Raw genomic sequence first — 16,190 nt, 5'->3', positions numbered from 1 at the left:
CCAATTGTAGTGATGTTAGGGTGGTGATGTTAAACTTGAGTTGGAAATTAGGGAGGCTAAGTGGCAGTTTAGACGGAATGTCTGCATCTACTGCAAACCTGGGTTGAATGATTTTATTTCAATAGACCTTTTTGACACAGAAGGCTACAGAAGTATGAGTGGTTTACATTCAAGAAATATTTTTCTTTTTTACAATTTTACTGCTGTCTGTTATTACTAACAGTTTTTGTCTTACTTATTATACTTAAATTGTTTTTTAACTAATACTATAACATATTATAATGTTTTTTAATGTTTGAAACTTTAATAACAGTAAAAGAAATGTAGTCTAGCTTTGGGCTACTTTTTATTTCTGGTGTAATTAATTGAATGCTTGATTATTACCTTGAGTATATAATCACAATTTAGCTTAATTGGTTTGACTCTGAAGAAGCCATTTGAATTTTATGACGAAAGCGCTTAGTCTGTTGGTTCTGTATAAAACTGTTTGCTACAACTTTACTGCATTGGTAGTTCGATTTTTTTTTTCTTAGTTTATTAGCCTTGTGGCTGTTGTGTTTAAATTTAATAAAGATGTTGGAAAAAGACATACACAACCTTAAGAAACATCAAAAGTCTGGATGAATAGTAATGTGATAAGCATCTTTTAAGTTTAGTGTCACCAGGAAACTTGAAAGAGGAAGCAGAGGTAATAGGTAACATCATTTTAAATTTGGGCGCTATCACAAACAGATGAGGAAATAATGACCCAGAACTGGTCTCCAATTTTCTTTCTTTATCATTAGGAAATCCTTAAAAAAAAACTCTTTACTACCTGGGAAGGAGAAACTGATTCTATCACTCCTTGAGACAGCATTTGATGAAAAACTGGTTGAAAGAGAAGAGTCTTTTCTGGAGGATGAGGAATAACCCCCTGGAAAGGAAGAATTTCCTTCCGCTGCCATCTGTAACCTTGATGAATGAGTAAATCCCAAACATCTTGTGGAGGCTGCAACTAAACAACAAACACTTTTCAACTTCTTGACTTTTTAACTTGCACAGAACATTCTGTAATTTATTAGAACTTCATCAGATCTGAACTAAATCTAAAAACAATCATTTAAATACCCTACTTAATAAAGAAGCAGATCATGTGACCTACAGTTAATTTTTTAAAAACATATTAACTTAAATCAACATATGAAAAATTAAACAATCCTAACAGATGTAGTCATATAAACGTAAACCAAAGAATGTTTCATATGTTTTATATATGTTGTGATTTCAATAAGCACCTTATATTAGTATTTTTGTTTAAACCTGGGAATGTGTCTGCGTGCAGTAAAATCTGCCAGTTAAGATCTTTAACTTCCAAAATGTTATCAATATCCTCCAAAAAAGGAGTTTCTGTCACACAACTTTGATAAATGATTTTCAGAACACATTTGTCTGAAACTATCTGTTGCCAAAGAGAAAAACGTAGATTCAGACTTTTTGGAATAAAAAGGAGCCAGGGTGGGAAAGGTTCACAAGGTGTGTTGAGTAGTTAAGACTTGAATGATTGCTCTTGGTTTTGGGACATTCGAGACTTCGCTTAGGAAACCCCTTGCCATTTTTTTCTTAAATGGCTGTTTACCTGTATGTTGATGAGACTGGTGTATAAAAATTTAAAACCTTGAGAAACCGTATTCACCCTGGCTGACTGTCAGGAAAATTGCAGGGAGTAACATACACACCCTCTAAATTAGACAGAACAGGAGGAATGGTGTAGGGTCTGGAAAATCCTTCTGTAACCGTATATTGTATTTTCTAAGGGACTGAGAAATCCAGTGTTCTCCCACTGAAGACAGTGGCACATTTGAGCAATAGTCTCAGACAAGGTGAACCCCTACAGGGAGAATCAGTAGCTGAGTCTGAATCAGAAACCTGAGGGGGAAAAAACTGCATCTGTTCTTGCATCTTCCTGTTCAGATTCAGTATCTTGAATCTCTTCAGGAAAAGAGGGATTCCTTCATCTTTTACCAGAAACTACTTTACTAGAAGGATCAGTAGCCTGAACTAAACCCAGAGCCAGACCCAGTAAACTACTCCTATCCAAAGAAAATTTAGGAGGAGTAAATACATGCCTGATTTTCTGTTTCTTTTTCACTGGAAAAATTGGGCCAGCATTGTTACTAACAGCAGTAGCTTCCCCAGGGGTGGGCACAGTATTCTGATATAACTAGGAAACCTTTCCTGTTCCCTCTCCCAGGACCAACAAGTGTGGTTCTCCCTTGCCCACTGACAGGATCTTAAATACTGCAGAGAATGTGGATTTATATCAGATTGTCAAACTCTTAAAAATTCGAACGTTATATGGTTGACACCATATGATCGAACTTTTAAAAGTTTGAATGCTTCAACAGAGATCTCCGTATAGTGCGGAAAGGGAAGATTTCCCTTTTCTGCACTGTAGTGTGATCTCAGAGTTGGTATAATTAAAGAGTGGGGGGTGTGGAGGGCACGGGGGGGGGGGCTTGCCCCTCATGCTTAAACCATTCAGGTAGGTTTTTTCTTTGGTTTATTTTTTTTATTACATTTTCGAACTTTTAAAAGTTCTATGATATGGTGTAGACCATATGACATTCGAACTTTTAAAAGTTTGATTATGTAATATAGACGTGAGGATGTGGGTAACCCAAAGTTCATAGTGGCTGTGTAGGTGCTAGTGTAGTGTGGTCCAGGGTAAAAGATGAGCGATCTGAGGTACAACAAATGGCCAGAGCAGAGTCACCCAGCTGCAGCTGAGGCAAGTTGCTAACTTGCTATGGGACTGGTAGTGTGTTCCATGTTCAAGCCAAAAATGATACCTCTTTCCCGGGAAAGTCAAGCAGCAATTACCGGTAAACACTGCCAGTCTACAAAAGTTATTTTTTGACAGAACAACACAGTAAAAAGCACTTTATAACTCTATGCCAGTCCAACAAAAGTAAAATAAACACAATTTCTGCAAAGAAAAAAATATTTTCAGTTATTTTACACCACTTTTAAGCTGACTGACCAAAAGAGTGCTTCTTTTAAAAGTTCATTGCAGTCTCAAGACAGTACGTTAAAACACTCCTAGCTTTAAAATAACTGTCCTGAAGAGGAAAGTAATGAAACGTCAACAAAATTAAGAAAATGGAAGTTTTTTTTTCACCCAAAGGGAACTTATCTATCTTACAAAGGAAAGCACAAGCCAACCGTCGATCCCTGAAAGCCCTAGAGGAGCATATCCTTTGGTGGCATTAAAGCTCAGAAGGGCTTTGCACTCAATCTTGCCTTTTAGTCAGCTCAGCTTGAACTGCCTAACAGTTTGGGCTACTGCAGCAGTGATCAGTGTGATGATCATTGCAGAGTTTTAGAATCTGTGGCTGAATTTTATTTATTTATTTATTTTACATTTGTTGACCGGGATAGTCCGACTGGATGTATGTCCATTTTCAGCGGAGGCCCGGGGAGAAAAGCTCCATGGAATAACAAATCATCATAACATGTCACATATTACAAATAAATAACAAATATATTATTTACAGAGATTAGATGGGCAGACAATACAAATTACATATAGAATATTTTTAGTGATTAGAAGAGCAAACGTTATAACAAATAGTCAGGTACTGTTATTAGGCTAGAGAATCGGATAAAATTACATAGTAGGCTACCTAGCAGATTTACACATTACTCAATCCATTACATATAGAAACTGACCAGCTGGCGATAGTAGGATCTTTACCCATTGCCTAGTACTGTTATAGGACTACCATCTAAAGGAGAAGTATGACAGCAGTTATTTTTTTTCAGTATGTCTCTTCCTTATTTTATTTGCATGAAAGAATCCATTTGCATTCTGAGGCTATACCTTTACTGTCCTTTAAATGTGATTACTGGAATTGTTCATGCTGTACTTACAGTTAAATACATAACATTTGTCATACCCGTCCCTCCATCAGTGGGTCTTAAAGCACACTGCAGTGTCTGTGTCTCTCACACTCTTGATGGCAGGTGTAGTTGCCACCTTGGTGTTTTGCACCCCTTGTATGTAAAGTTATCAAATTCCATTTGCAGCCAACAGGTTTGTTACGTGGTTTAATCGTGTATTTTTTAACCATTGTTTTAATCCATAGGACAACATGAAAACACCTTTAACAACCTTAGAATCCAAAGCAGAAGATTTAAAATATGTGCAAAACCATCAGGAAAAGGAAACCCTAAGTATACAAGTAAGTGAGGTGAATTATAAATATTCTGAATGCAATATAATTAATTAGACCTGACTAAAGCATCTGTTGTGCATTTGTGGTATGTCTCATGTTATGTTAAAACTAATTAATTTAATGGCATGTATGTTGGACTGATTATCTGTGAAAAGAGGTTGCAAGAATCTTGCTGACTGAATCATAATTGTTGTTATGACTGGATAATGTTGAAGCAAAAGCGAACTGTTATTAACTGTTAACGATAAAAGCGGGTATACTGTTGCTAAGTCTGACATATCTCAGAGTTGGTATTTAAAACTGATTTTTAACACATTATTCATTTTGTGTGACAGTGGTTTGTATGAGGTATTTCATAAAATAAATGTTTGAACCACATAAACAGTTGCGTATTATGGCATAGAACTGATCATTAGTATTTTCCCCACAGCCCTACCATGGTTTATTGTTATTATATAATGATATTGTTTGAAACATAAATAACCATCTGTTTAAAATATTGCTATTATTATTTACATTCCCTTTTGTTTCCATCGCAAAATGATTTATTGCAGCTGCCCATTGAAAATTGTAGCTGTGCATAGTATGTAGTTTATGACACTGTAAGTGTGGAAGCCAGAAGTGAAGTAAGGTGCGATTCCCGATTGCACAGGATTGGCCTGATATACAATTGAAAAGCTGACTAAAATATATATAGGAAGTTATTTAAACGGCAATTTCTCTATTAAAAAGCCTAAATATTAGCTATCCCTTGGTGTTTAATGGTAAAGAAAAATTGGTCATTTTATCTGAAATGGTTAGATACATGAATCTGTTTCAGTTCAACAACTACCAAACTCTGTACATTGTACTTTGCCTTTTGATTAGAATAAAGTTTTCTTCATTAGGAGATGAAACCAAGCTGTCATGTAATACAGATTTGTTTTTCAGCTGCATAGCTCCACACAAGACATTCTGCAGCATAGGAATATGTACTGCAAATCCACAGTTTCATAGATATTTTTCTATCCTCATTGATCCACTGAAGGTTGTTCTATGTTACTCATGTATCTCTTGGCCAACAGACCAATGTGAGTCATTCTGCATTACAGATCTGCTCATGAGACCAAGGAAATGCACGAGGTGCATCATACATTTGCTTCCCCAGTCCCACAGACCAATAAGAAGTCCATACATCCACACAAGTGACATTGTGCCACAGATGTAAATAATTAAATCCTGTAACCTTAATAAGCATTTAGCAACACATCTATATTATTCAAACTAATCGGCCATCTCACATGAACAGTAGTGTATATCACACAAGTGTTGACAATCGCACAGGCCAGCAGATTTATGTAGATTAAACCCACAGGCCTGTTTGAGACATTCTCTTTCTCATATTTATATGGCCCAAATTCCTAGGACCACATGAGCTATTTTTGGACACAGGTGTATTTCTTAGCCTTACAGGACTAGAAGATTCTTCATCTCTGCAAACCCACATGAGCAACTGTGTACCACAGGTGTATTTCCCATACCATAGTCACAGAAAGTCATTCATATCAGAAACACTGGTGCAACCCATTGACCTCTAGGATCCATTTTAAATGTTATATGCCCATATAGCAGGCCAATCCATCAACATGAACTCTTCTGTGTCAGTTGTTTGTTTCCCATCCTAGAAACCTATGAATTGTGTACCCCATGTGTTTTCCAAACCAGAGACCCAGATGAGCTGTCTATATTACAGACTTGTTAGTCAACACAGTAGATGTGCATAAACCAGTCTGTATCTTGCTGCTGTTCTGCATCCACATAGACCAGGACAAGATGTTCTGTATCACATATACTTTCTAAGCACCATCTTATATCACATGTCTGGCTTCATCACTTTATATGTGCTTGACTGGGTTATGCATTGCAGATATGTTTCTTAACCACGTAGGCTAGTATGAACCTTTATCTCTCATCTCTTCTATATCTAGTCTAACATGAAATGTCCTGCATCCTATATGTGTTCTGAAACACCACAGATCCCCTTTATTCATTCGACATCACATGACTATTCCCAGACTTCAAACACAAACCACATAATGACCCAGTGCAAAATGTATAGTTATAGTTAGATTAGAAACCATTTGAGTATGGTGTGCTTGAATGGCACTAGAGATATTTTAGGGATGCATGTTGAGATTTTTTTCACATTGTAGAAGTGGACCTTGGATTCACCCACCCCACACAGTTCGTTTTAAACGCTATCGTATTCTATAAGATACCTTGATGTCACACGTATGGCCTTCATCTAACATTGTAACCTGTCTTCCACCAAAGTCACTGGTCTTCCTAGTGGGATTATTGCCACTTTGTGGCTTGGCACTTCTTGTAAGAAGGTGTGTTGCACATCATAAATGTCTTGGGATAGTTAGTTCAATGTGGACCATATTGGCTCAAAGAATGTTTTAAAAGATATTCCAAAATGTCTACCATTAGGCACCTGCATCCTTCTTTCTTGACAATGTTTTTATCCCATCCCATCTTCATGTACTTAAATGTGAAACAGCCTCTCTGCATTGACTCCTGATCTACTTTGGGGAGCTATCTGTGTACTGGGGTATGCATCCCAGAGCATCAGAGGCTGGTTTTACCTCCCTTGAGAGCCATACTGTTTGCCAATTTTGATCCCATCCTGAACTCAAGAATAATGAAGACAGAAGACTTTTCTCTATCAGTGGGCTGCCATCTGCTCAGCTGTTACTGTAAAAACACATATTGATTCACCTAAACTTTAATAAAGGTCTACTCAGTATAAAACATTCTCCTTTCATTGTTTCCTAGGAGGATACATTTAATTTGGAACTACACATTAGTCAAAAATATGCAAAACTGCATCAGTGTCTCAAAGACATGGAACAGAAACTGATCCAGCAATTTAAGGAAGAAAGAGCAAACATTCTAAAAGAAACTGAAGGAAGTCTTCAGAGTGTTAAACACGATATTTCCTTCCCTGTGGTAGTGTCTGGTACCTTGGAGCTCGGGAATAAGGAAACAAAAGCAGTGACTATGAAAAAAGTACGAAATTTTGAATCCACTGAAAAAGATTTTATAGCCACTCAGAAGACTCGTGAGAGTAACTTGGAGCTCAGGCAGCAGGAGTCTGTTCATATACTAACCGTAAGTATGCTTTTTTTTATTTTTACTTTTATTTATTTTTGTTCTAACAATTGACTGTGGAAGATGAGATGATGAATCAGTATTTGTATTTCTTTTTTTTTTTTGCATTTATCGAGGGTAAGAATTCATCTGAACTGAGTCTATTTTTGGTAGAAGCTCAAGAGGGTAAGCTCCGGTACAGACCATGTACATCAGTACACAATCTCAACAAAAGAAATAAAAATGAAAATCAGTCCGAGTTCTCCACAGGATTTCGCCGTCAGTTATGAATTATTAATAATCCAGTACTACATGAGACATTAGAGTCGGTAATAACTCATTGGTGTGACCATTGCCTTAGTATTGACAGATGTTTAGCGGCAGACAGTGAGTGTACTCTTCCTGATATGGACTAGTTTCACAGAGAGCGTCACATTTGAATGCACCTTGAAGAACGTTAACATGAACATGAATGAACTGATTGCATTTAAAGGACTTTTAACTATAGATGTCAGGGAGCAGTTACAATTAAATAACTCGGTAAGATCAGCTGCCCCCTTAGAGTTTGAAATGGAGATGGTATTTGCATTGTCTCTTAGATTATGCAGAAATTTGTTTCAGACTTTTTGGATGTGGTGAGGGAGAAATGTATGACAAAGTTGTGGTTAGAGTGGTGACAGAGGTGTGGCTTGATTATACCATTGGTTTAGTGAGTGGTGTGATGGGCAGTTGTCCTGCTTGTGTAGAACAGAGTCAGCTACTGTAAGAGTAAAAAAAGAGCATTTTTTTATTCAGGGTCATTTTAATTATTAGTCACTAGACATAAGCAGGTATACAATATAGGGGAGTAACTGGACAATAAACAAGAGACTGTGATAAGCACACTTAAGTTTATCTGTAAAGGAGGAGTTTAGGTTAGTAAAGGTGGATGAACAGCATAATTCAGTTGAGGGAGAGAAAAAAATAGGTATGTTTGGAAGTTCACAATGGAATGCAAAGAGACTACTTTATGGCTGAGTTTGTGTATAGCCAAATCAATGTGGTGGTTCATATCTGAGCTGGGAACAAACTGAAGCCCTATGAGTTTGAATTTATATTGCTGGGTGTGGTTATTATCCAATCTGTAATTTTAGGAAGTATGGCATTTGTGGGGATAAGGTTAGATGATCAGGCTGGAAGACCATAAACCCTTGAATTGTAGTATTACTGTATTTGAATTTAATATTTTTTAATGTATTATATTGATATGTTTTACATGTTGTATACGATACTTACCTACCGGATGTGAAAACAGGGAAGGTTTCATCTCTGTATTTTATTACTTCAGTAGGATGTTAAAAAGGGGGTGTATCATTGACAAATAAACAGTTGTGGCCAAGAACACAACATTGGGATACACCTAGGCTTACAGGGTGGGGAGTGAGATATTATTATAATATACGACTGCCTGATTGCATTCAGAGAAGTAGCTGTTGAACTGTTTAGGGTTTAAGAATCAAGTCTAAGACTGGTAAGTCTAGATATAAGGATATTATGGTTGACTATGATGAACACTTTTGGTTGGCCAAGAATAATGACATCATCTGAGCAGATATCATTAAGCTGTGATGTAATCTGATTGTAAAGAGAATGAATGCTGTTTGTGTACCATGACCAGGCTGAAAACTGTGTTGGCAGTCAAATAAAAGGCTGTGTTTACTGACATGATGTAGTAATTAATGGTGCACACACTTTCCAAGCAGTTTTGAAAAGGGAAGTACTGAAATAGATTGATATAATCCAAGTTCAGTTGGGAGGCCTTATTTGTAGAGTGGATAGAGTAAGGGGCTTTCTTTAATGGGTCTACTTAATAGTGTAGACAGTGGGTAGGCAGCGTCTATTTTAGACAGTAGGGAGGTAAGCTGCCTGATGGACATGAGGACAAGTTAAATTTCTTTAGCATTTTACAGAATATCTGTTAAGAATTTGCTGGTACTTTTCACTGTTGCAAAGCAATCTGTTCTGCTTCTATTGGTTTCCCCACCAAGCAGTGTTAAAATTACTTGTTAGATGTTTAAAACATTCTTTATAATCTCCTTGCTGTTTTTCTGCTGTTTAAAATTTATTTCTTTTTTGTAGTGACTCTGCTATTTTTCTGCTGTGTTAAACATTCTGAAGTGTTTCCCTCTGAAACTAGGGTCGCTAGTAGCTGTAGTCTAGTCCAAATACAGGTTTACTGCATCTGGGGTGTTTATAGTGGCTATTTGTTCTGAGCACATTTTCCCGACTATCTGTGATTGGAAAGGGCCCTTCTGTACTCTAGTGAAAGGAGTGTGCTGATTTTAACTTGTCTGGTGAAGGGTGGTTGGTCTGGGGCTTAGAGTAAGCATCCTCATTGGTCCTTTTGAACCTTTTTAATTTTGTTTCAAGTTTTTAGCTTATGGCATTTAAACCCTGCATTTGAGCAGGTTTCTGCTTGTTTGCACATTGGGCAGCATCACTTACTGATGTGCAACTGTGTGCCATAGCTGGACAGATGAAGTCTACAATTCTTCCCTTAGATACAGCTGTAGCACATTTGTGTAGTCCTCATCCTTGGTACATTTCCTGTCAAAGTAATACTGCTAGTGAGCTGTGACCTATTGAACCACCAGCAACCCCCTCCCCCCTCTGGCAGAAATATCCATTCACGGAATACCTACTTGATCAGTCCTGAAAAGCTCTCCTTTGTGATAACAGATCTTCATCCTAGTGTTCTGGACAGTTGGAGTACCCTTGTTTCTCCTGCCAACCTTGTTGACTTGGGTCCCCTGAGGCAGTGTAGCAAATGCCTCATGTACACTGACAACCCTCTACTAATAACTCTGTCTAGTACAGAGTGCGAGAGATGCATCTACACCAAGAATCTCAAATCCATGCTCTCTTGCACATGAAACAGTAACACTGAGGTTGTTAACCCACCCACCACTACTCATGCTCATAGTACCACTATTCATACATGTAGTATGCATCAAACATAAAAATCAACATAGGTGGAGGTTCTCTCAAAAAATGCCTTCCTTACCAAAAGACCAGAAACCTCCAAAACACAAGACTACTACAAATAAAACAGTTCCCACAGTACCCATGACACATGGTAACACCAGTGTATCTCCTACCAAGCCCATAAGGCGTAACACTCAAAAAACAAATTTTCTTGTCATTGGAGACTCCATAGTGAGACACACAGATGTCCCACTCACCAGCTTGGGCAAGGAGAAAGCCACAGTCAGCTGCATGTTGTGTGCCAGGAGTTGTCACATCACACATGCACTCAGGTCTCTCAGCAGCAAGTACCATTATGACTCTGTCATAGTTCATGTTGAATGACCTGAGAACCTCACTGGACAGAATGAAGAGAGACATGATTGAGTATGTGTCCCAGGAAGGTATGTCCCTAGCCTTGAGCAGCATACTAACCTCACTTAGAATGGTGCCACAATGTAAACAAAAAAAAAAAATGATTGATTTCAATAATTGTCTTAGTTTTTGGTGTCATTCAAAGGGGATCCAGCTTCTGGCAGCCTGGGAAGCCGTGGTCGACAAACCTTGCTGGTTTGCCAGAGACAGTTTGCATCTGGCACCACTAGGTTTTCGGCTGCTGACAAAGGCTTTTGCCACCCCCCCCCCATAGTGCCTCTTCTAGGCAAGGCCTCAAAAACAAACTAACAGACATGAAATTTGCCAATCATAACAAAATAAGGGTCATGCTGCTAAACACTAGGAGTTTAAACCAAAAACTGCACACCCTGGAAGCACTTCTGTGACTGGAAGATGTAGATGTCTGTGCAGTCAGAGAAACATTGTTCAAGGCCTCAGGAAGTATGCCAGGCTTGCAAGGCTACAATGTCTTCCACAGCTTCAGACCACAAAACGAACATGTGAGAACCAAAGGAGGCGGTGTTTCTATCTGTATTAGAGATAAGTTCACCTCCCGTCTAGTTAGACTAGACAATTCCATGGAGATTTTCCAAGTAGAGGTTACTGTGTGTAAGGCCCCCATTCAATTCATAGCCAGTTATAGATCCCCTCCATGGGTCATGACACGCAGAAAGCCTATGTGACGCCCATGCACTGGCCCAGTAATCAAGGAGCCTCAATCCTCACCACTAGCACCAGTGAGGGGGGTCCACATTGGGAGGATAACAAGTACACACACAGTGAAGTACAATTTCCCTTAAGAGCACACAGAGATCACAATCAGTCTGGGTCTGGTTTCTCCCTTTCTTTCCAGATCCCCAGTAAGACTCCCCACTGGCATAGCTATAGGGTACAGATCTCAGCTGAGTGGTCAAGCCAAAACATCCAGCACCCTCTCTGTCCAACCAGTGCTTTGTGTCCCTGCCCAAGTAGCTGACAAACACACACTTTGAGATATGAATTATATACAAACACACAGACACTCCTGGGGAAGGCTGGCACAGTCTCTCCAGCTATGCCCCCTCCTGCCCAGACTATAAGGTAGAAATCACTGCCACCAACCACTACTTATCAGCTACTATAAGGCCCTTCCCAAAGGGTGACCAATTCCACTGTGTGCTATTAGTGTTATCCAAATAGTAAGTGTAACCCAGGGCTAAGGTTATTGGAGTAGCTTATACAGTATCACCAAATACATGCAAGTACCTGAGAGCTTGAATTATTTCTACACAAATCAGCCACAGTTGAACGGTTTAAAAATATTTAATAATAAATAATAAAAACACAAGACAATACTCATCCATTCAACAAAGTGATAACAGAGAGTTCAGAAATCGCAGGAAAAATACTTTAAAACAATACTGTAGTATAGTCTAACATAAGTATAGAAAACAGCTAGACCAATATGGCTATATTCCTATGTTCTAAAGTCTACTTACAAGGCAGAGTGCTGGTGGGTTGTTGTCACCTTCAGAACAAAATACAAAATGCTAAACATTCTTTCTGAGATAGCGCTTAACTTGATAATGCACATTACTGCTGAGTCATTTCAGATTACATAATTCTTGACACTTCTACTTAAGTTTCCCAGGGTCACAGAAATTAAAATTTTAACATTTCTTTTTGTAATCTGCACCTGCCAGGAAACCACAGCAGTAAGAGACACTTTACATGTAAAACCTAGTAATTATCTCTGTCTTAGCACAGTAGAAAGAATTTCCTAGCTTGAGATCAAACAGTCATAAAATGCTTTACTCATCAGAGTGCACTGTGGTTACATTTTTGAAGTTCAACGCATAATGCAGTTTTCTTTACATTTGTGAAACAAGGCCTGTGGATCATATTAATATTTACAATGACATATAATTATTTATAAAATTCTATCTGGCTGGGCTGGCAGTCCCTCAGTTTTTCACAGCCTACTTGACCAAACTGGGGTCAATCCAGATATTCCCGAACTGGTTATGGGGGATTTCAATTATCCCACCATCAACTGGGAAATGTGTGCTAGTCCTAACTCACTAGCACAAAAGTTCCTTGACTTTGTTAGCTCAAATGTCTTGGAACAAATTGTTCATACCCTGACAATAGGAACAAACATATTAGATCTGGTCCTCATTAACATGTCAAACAGATACACTGCCACAACTGTTGGAACCTTATTAGTTAAGTCTGACCATAAATCAGTCACCTATGAGCTGGCACTAACACCAGAACTCACAAAGAGTGAAATTGGGCTAAAAAACTTCACCAAGACAAACTATACCCTCCTAGGTGAAGGTAAAAAGCATTCCAAGCCCCACCCCCAGCTGGAAGTGGTAACTGCACTGAAGCTTACACTAAAGCTCTGTACAATCACTTGCATAAGTGTTTAGACTTTGCTGTACCAGAGAGAATCAAAGCCAGAGCCTCAAGTAAAACCAAGTCACCATGGTGGACATCCAGCATCAACAAACTTTAAAATAAACGCAAAAATTTGCTGTCCAAGAAAACAAAGGTGAGGCCCCAACAAATGGAAAAGCATCCTCCTCAACAGGCAAATAAGTCAACATATCAAATCCTCTAAGGGCTCCTTTGAGGAAAAAACAAGCAAGCACAGCCAATGATAATCATAAGGCCTTTTACAGCTACGTACTTAGCCTAAAAGGTAGGACCCAAGCATGTGCAGAACTAGTGAACAACAGTATCACACATACTGACCCCACAGAGATAGCAAACCTGCTAGCAGATAGGTTTGGTGAAACTTTTACTCCCTTATCCCCTCCAAATGTATCACAGACCTCCCCCCACCTTATATATCTGAAGAGCTGATCATTAAAACCTTGTCCAAGCCAAAAAGCACAGCTGCTATGAGACCAGACGGCATCCCAGGCTGTCTTCTAAACAGGCTAATACATGAACTAGCATCACCATTAAGTACCCATTTCACTCATAGCCTTCACCACAGGCTTTGTTCCTGTGGAATGGAGAACAGCAACAGTTATTCCCCTCCACAAAGGTGGCCTAGCAACAGACCCACATTATTACAGACCCATAAGCCTGACCAGCCTCTTCTGTAAGGCCAGTGTATCATTATGGACCTGGGCAACCTCCAAACCCTGGAGCCAACCCAATTTGGCATCATCAAGGGCAGATCCTGCCTGTTAAATCTGATTGATTTCTCTGAAAATGTGACCAGGGCCATTGATGATGGCATATCTATGCACACGGCATACCTCGATTTGGCAAAGGCTTTTGACACAATCTCATACTCAGGCATTACCGATAAACATAGCAAACTGGATGTTGTAAGATGGGTTGCCAATTGGCTCAAAAACTGGACACACACCATCAATGTGGGTGACTCCACATCAACCAGTGGGGTGTCACAAGGGTCAGTGCTGGGCCCCCTACTGTTTGGTATAAACTTCTCAGAAGTTCAGGCCAAAACTAAGCAGTTGTGGCTGACCACGTATCCTCAGATGATGCTAGTATACAGCAGGAGGGTCTTACACAGACTAATGACTGGTGTCTTAGTCACAGTCTCAAACTGAATGCAGAGAAGTGCATCATCATTCCCTTTGGCAAAAGCAATGTCCCTTCACACTGTCAAATTAACAACAGCACCCTAAGTACCCATGAAGTGGTGAGGGTTTTGGAATCACAAATAGAGTGCGACCTTAACTTTGACCACTATGTGTCTACTGTAGTAAGGAAGGCTTTTTGTGTAGCACACTTAATTAGTAAACTTATCTCCTCGAGAGTAAAGGAGATTATAACCCCTCTATACATGACACTAATCCGGTCCATAATTGAGTATAATGCCCTCTGTTCGGAATGTACCGTATAAAGAACCTGCAGCACTTGGCGAGATCTCAGAGGTTTCTAATAAAAAATATCAAAGGACTCGAGCACGTGCCATACACAGACTGAATAAAGTCCCTGTCACTATGCTCTGTATTGTATAGACGTCTAAAGGGAGACTTATGCCTGACTTATAGAGCACTCTCAGACCCAAACCTAATGAACTTGCTGCATATATGTAAATCAGATATGACTAGAGTACCCATTCCAGGCACCTAAATATGGCCTGTGACTTAAATAGGACATGCTGGAGGGACAGATTTGTCTCCCAGTGACTGCTGCATCTTTGGAACAGGCTACCAATTCATGTGAAACAGGGCACCTCTATGACACTGTTCAAGAGGAACCTGGACAAGTGGATGGGACATTGTAAATTCTTACTGGAGAAAGTTCCCACAACTTTCCTGGACATGGGCAGTCATTACTAAATGCAATCCTGGATATTGATTAGAATATCTATGGTATTACATTGGGATGAATTGACTTGAAATGGCCTCCAGGTTGATAGCCTATTAAACTCCTATGATCTTATTGCTTAGGGGTAGTCTGTTAAGTGTGGGCTTATTCCCCAGAATCTATCTTTATTCTGTAAAGTTTAGAAGTTTTCATTGCATATGACATTCTGCTATAACATGGGTTATAAAACAGGATTTGGTTTGACTGATATCTCCTTCTGGGTTGACTGCATGCTGGTTGCTGTACTGAGGATTATTGTCCTCAGTAGTACTACCCGCCTTGTTCTCAGGATTCTGTCCATGATTTTCCCGGTGACTGGTATGAAATAAACAGGCCAATAGCTCACTGCCCCCCTCCATTGTACGAGGCTACCACAATTGCTATTTTCCAGTTCTCTGGCACATCGATGAAGTGACATTGAGCTGTAGAGACATATGGCTGTTGCAATTTCCTGTGGACAAAGAGAAGCATGTTATGTCATGCTCACATCCTCAGTAACCAAATGCACGTGACCTTCAAAGCACCAAGAGACAGCAGGTAGTATGGCAGGCATCTGCAGCAAGCTTCCCAGTGGGCATATTAGTGACAGTAAATATGCAGTGCAGAATGGGCAGTGCCTTTATTGTTGATTGATGTGGACCATTACCCCCTTCACTTTGTCTAGGGAACATTATCTAAAATCCATACTGGAGCATATGTGTTACTCCTGTAGCATGCAGGATTTCCTCCATGCTGTAGCACACTTTTTTGTAAGTTTGACTTACATAAGTCTGTACTGTACATTAAGCAAAAACACAATACTTCCCCTGCCCAGATGCACTTGTTTATTGAAGCTGGAGGCATGGCACTACATGCTTCTGTTTGTTCACAAGGAATTTGGAACAGCCAAATGTCCGTGCAGCTGAATGTCACTTAAGGCATGTGTCCCCAACCAAATGTACTGCAGGGAAATGTCTTGCTACCTAGGAGCCTGAATGGGGCTGGGAAGAGAAGTGAGTACAGCAGCTGGTAATCCCAAGGACCTGCCTTTTGGCATTTCTCACCATAGCCTATGTGATTGCTTTTTTTGGAACATTGGAACATAAAGTGCATAAAGAAGTTTTGTCT

The 16,190-nt window shown here is 39.3% G+C and overlaps 1 protein-coding gene across 1 annotated transcript in view; it reads left to right on the top strand.

The window, feature by feature from the left end:
• The window catches only part of LOC122814411 (zinc-binding protein A33-like), a 191,540-nt gene that overhangs the window by 27,626 nt on the left and 147,724 nt on the right, over positions 1-16,190 (top strand). The window contains exons 2-3 of the mRNA XM_044086994.1: positions 4,125-4,220; positions 7,032-7,367. Coding sequence (XP_043942929.1) covers positions 4,125-4,220; positions 7,032-7,367 — 432 coding nt within the window. The remainder of the gene's footprint in view (positions 1-4,124; positions 4,221-7,031; positions 7,368-16,190) is intronic.

This window comes from Protopterus annectens, chromosome 10.part0 (assembly GCF_019279795.1).
Source record: "Protopterus annectens isolate FY-2018-M chromosome 10.part0, PAN1.0, whole genome shotgun sequence".
In the NCBI taxonomy this organism is placed as follows: Eukaryota; Metazoa; Chordata; order Ceratodontiformes; family Protopteridae; genus Protopterus; species Protopterus annectens.
Note: the sequence above shows the minus strand (reverse complement) of the source record. Positions and strands in the feature narration are given on the sequence as shown.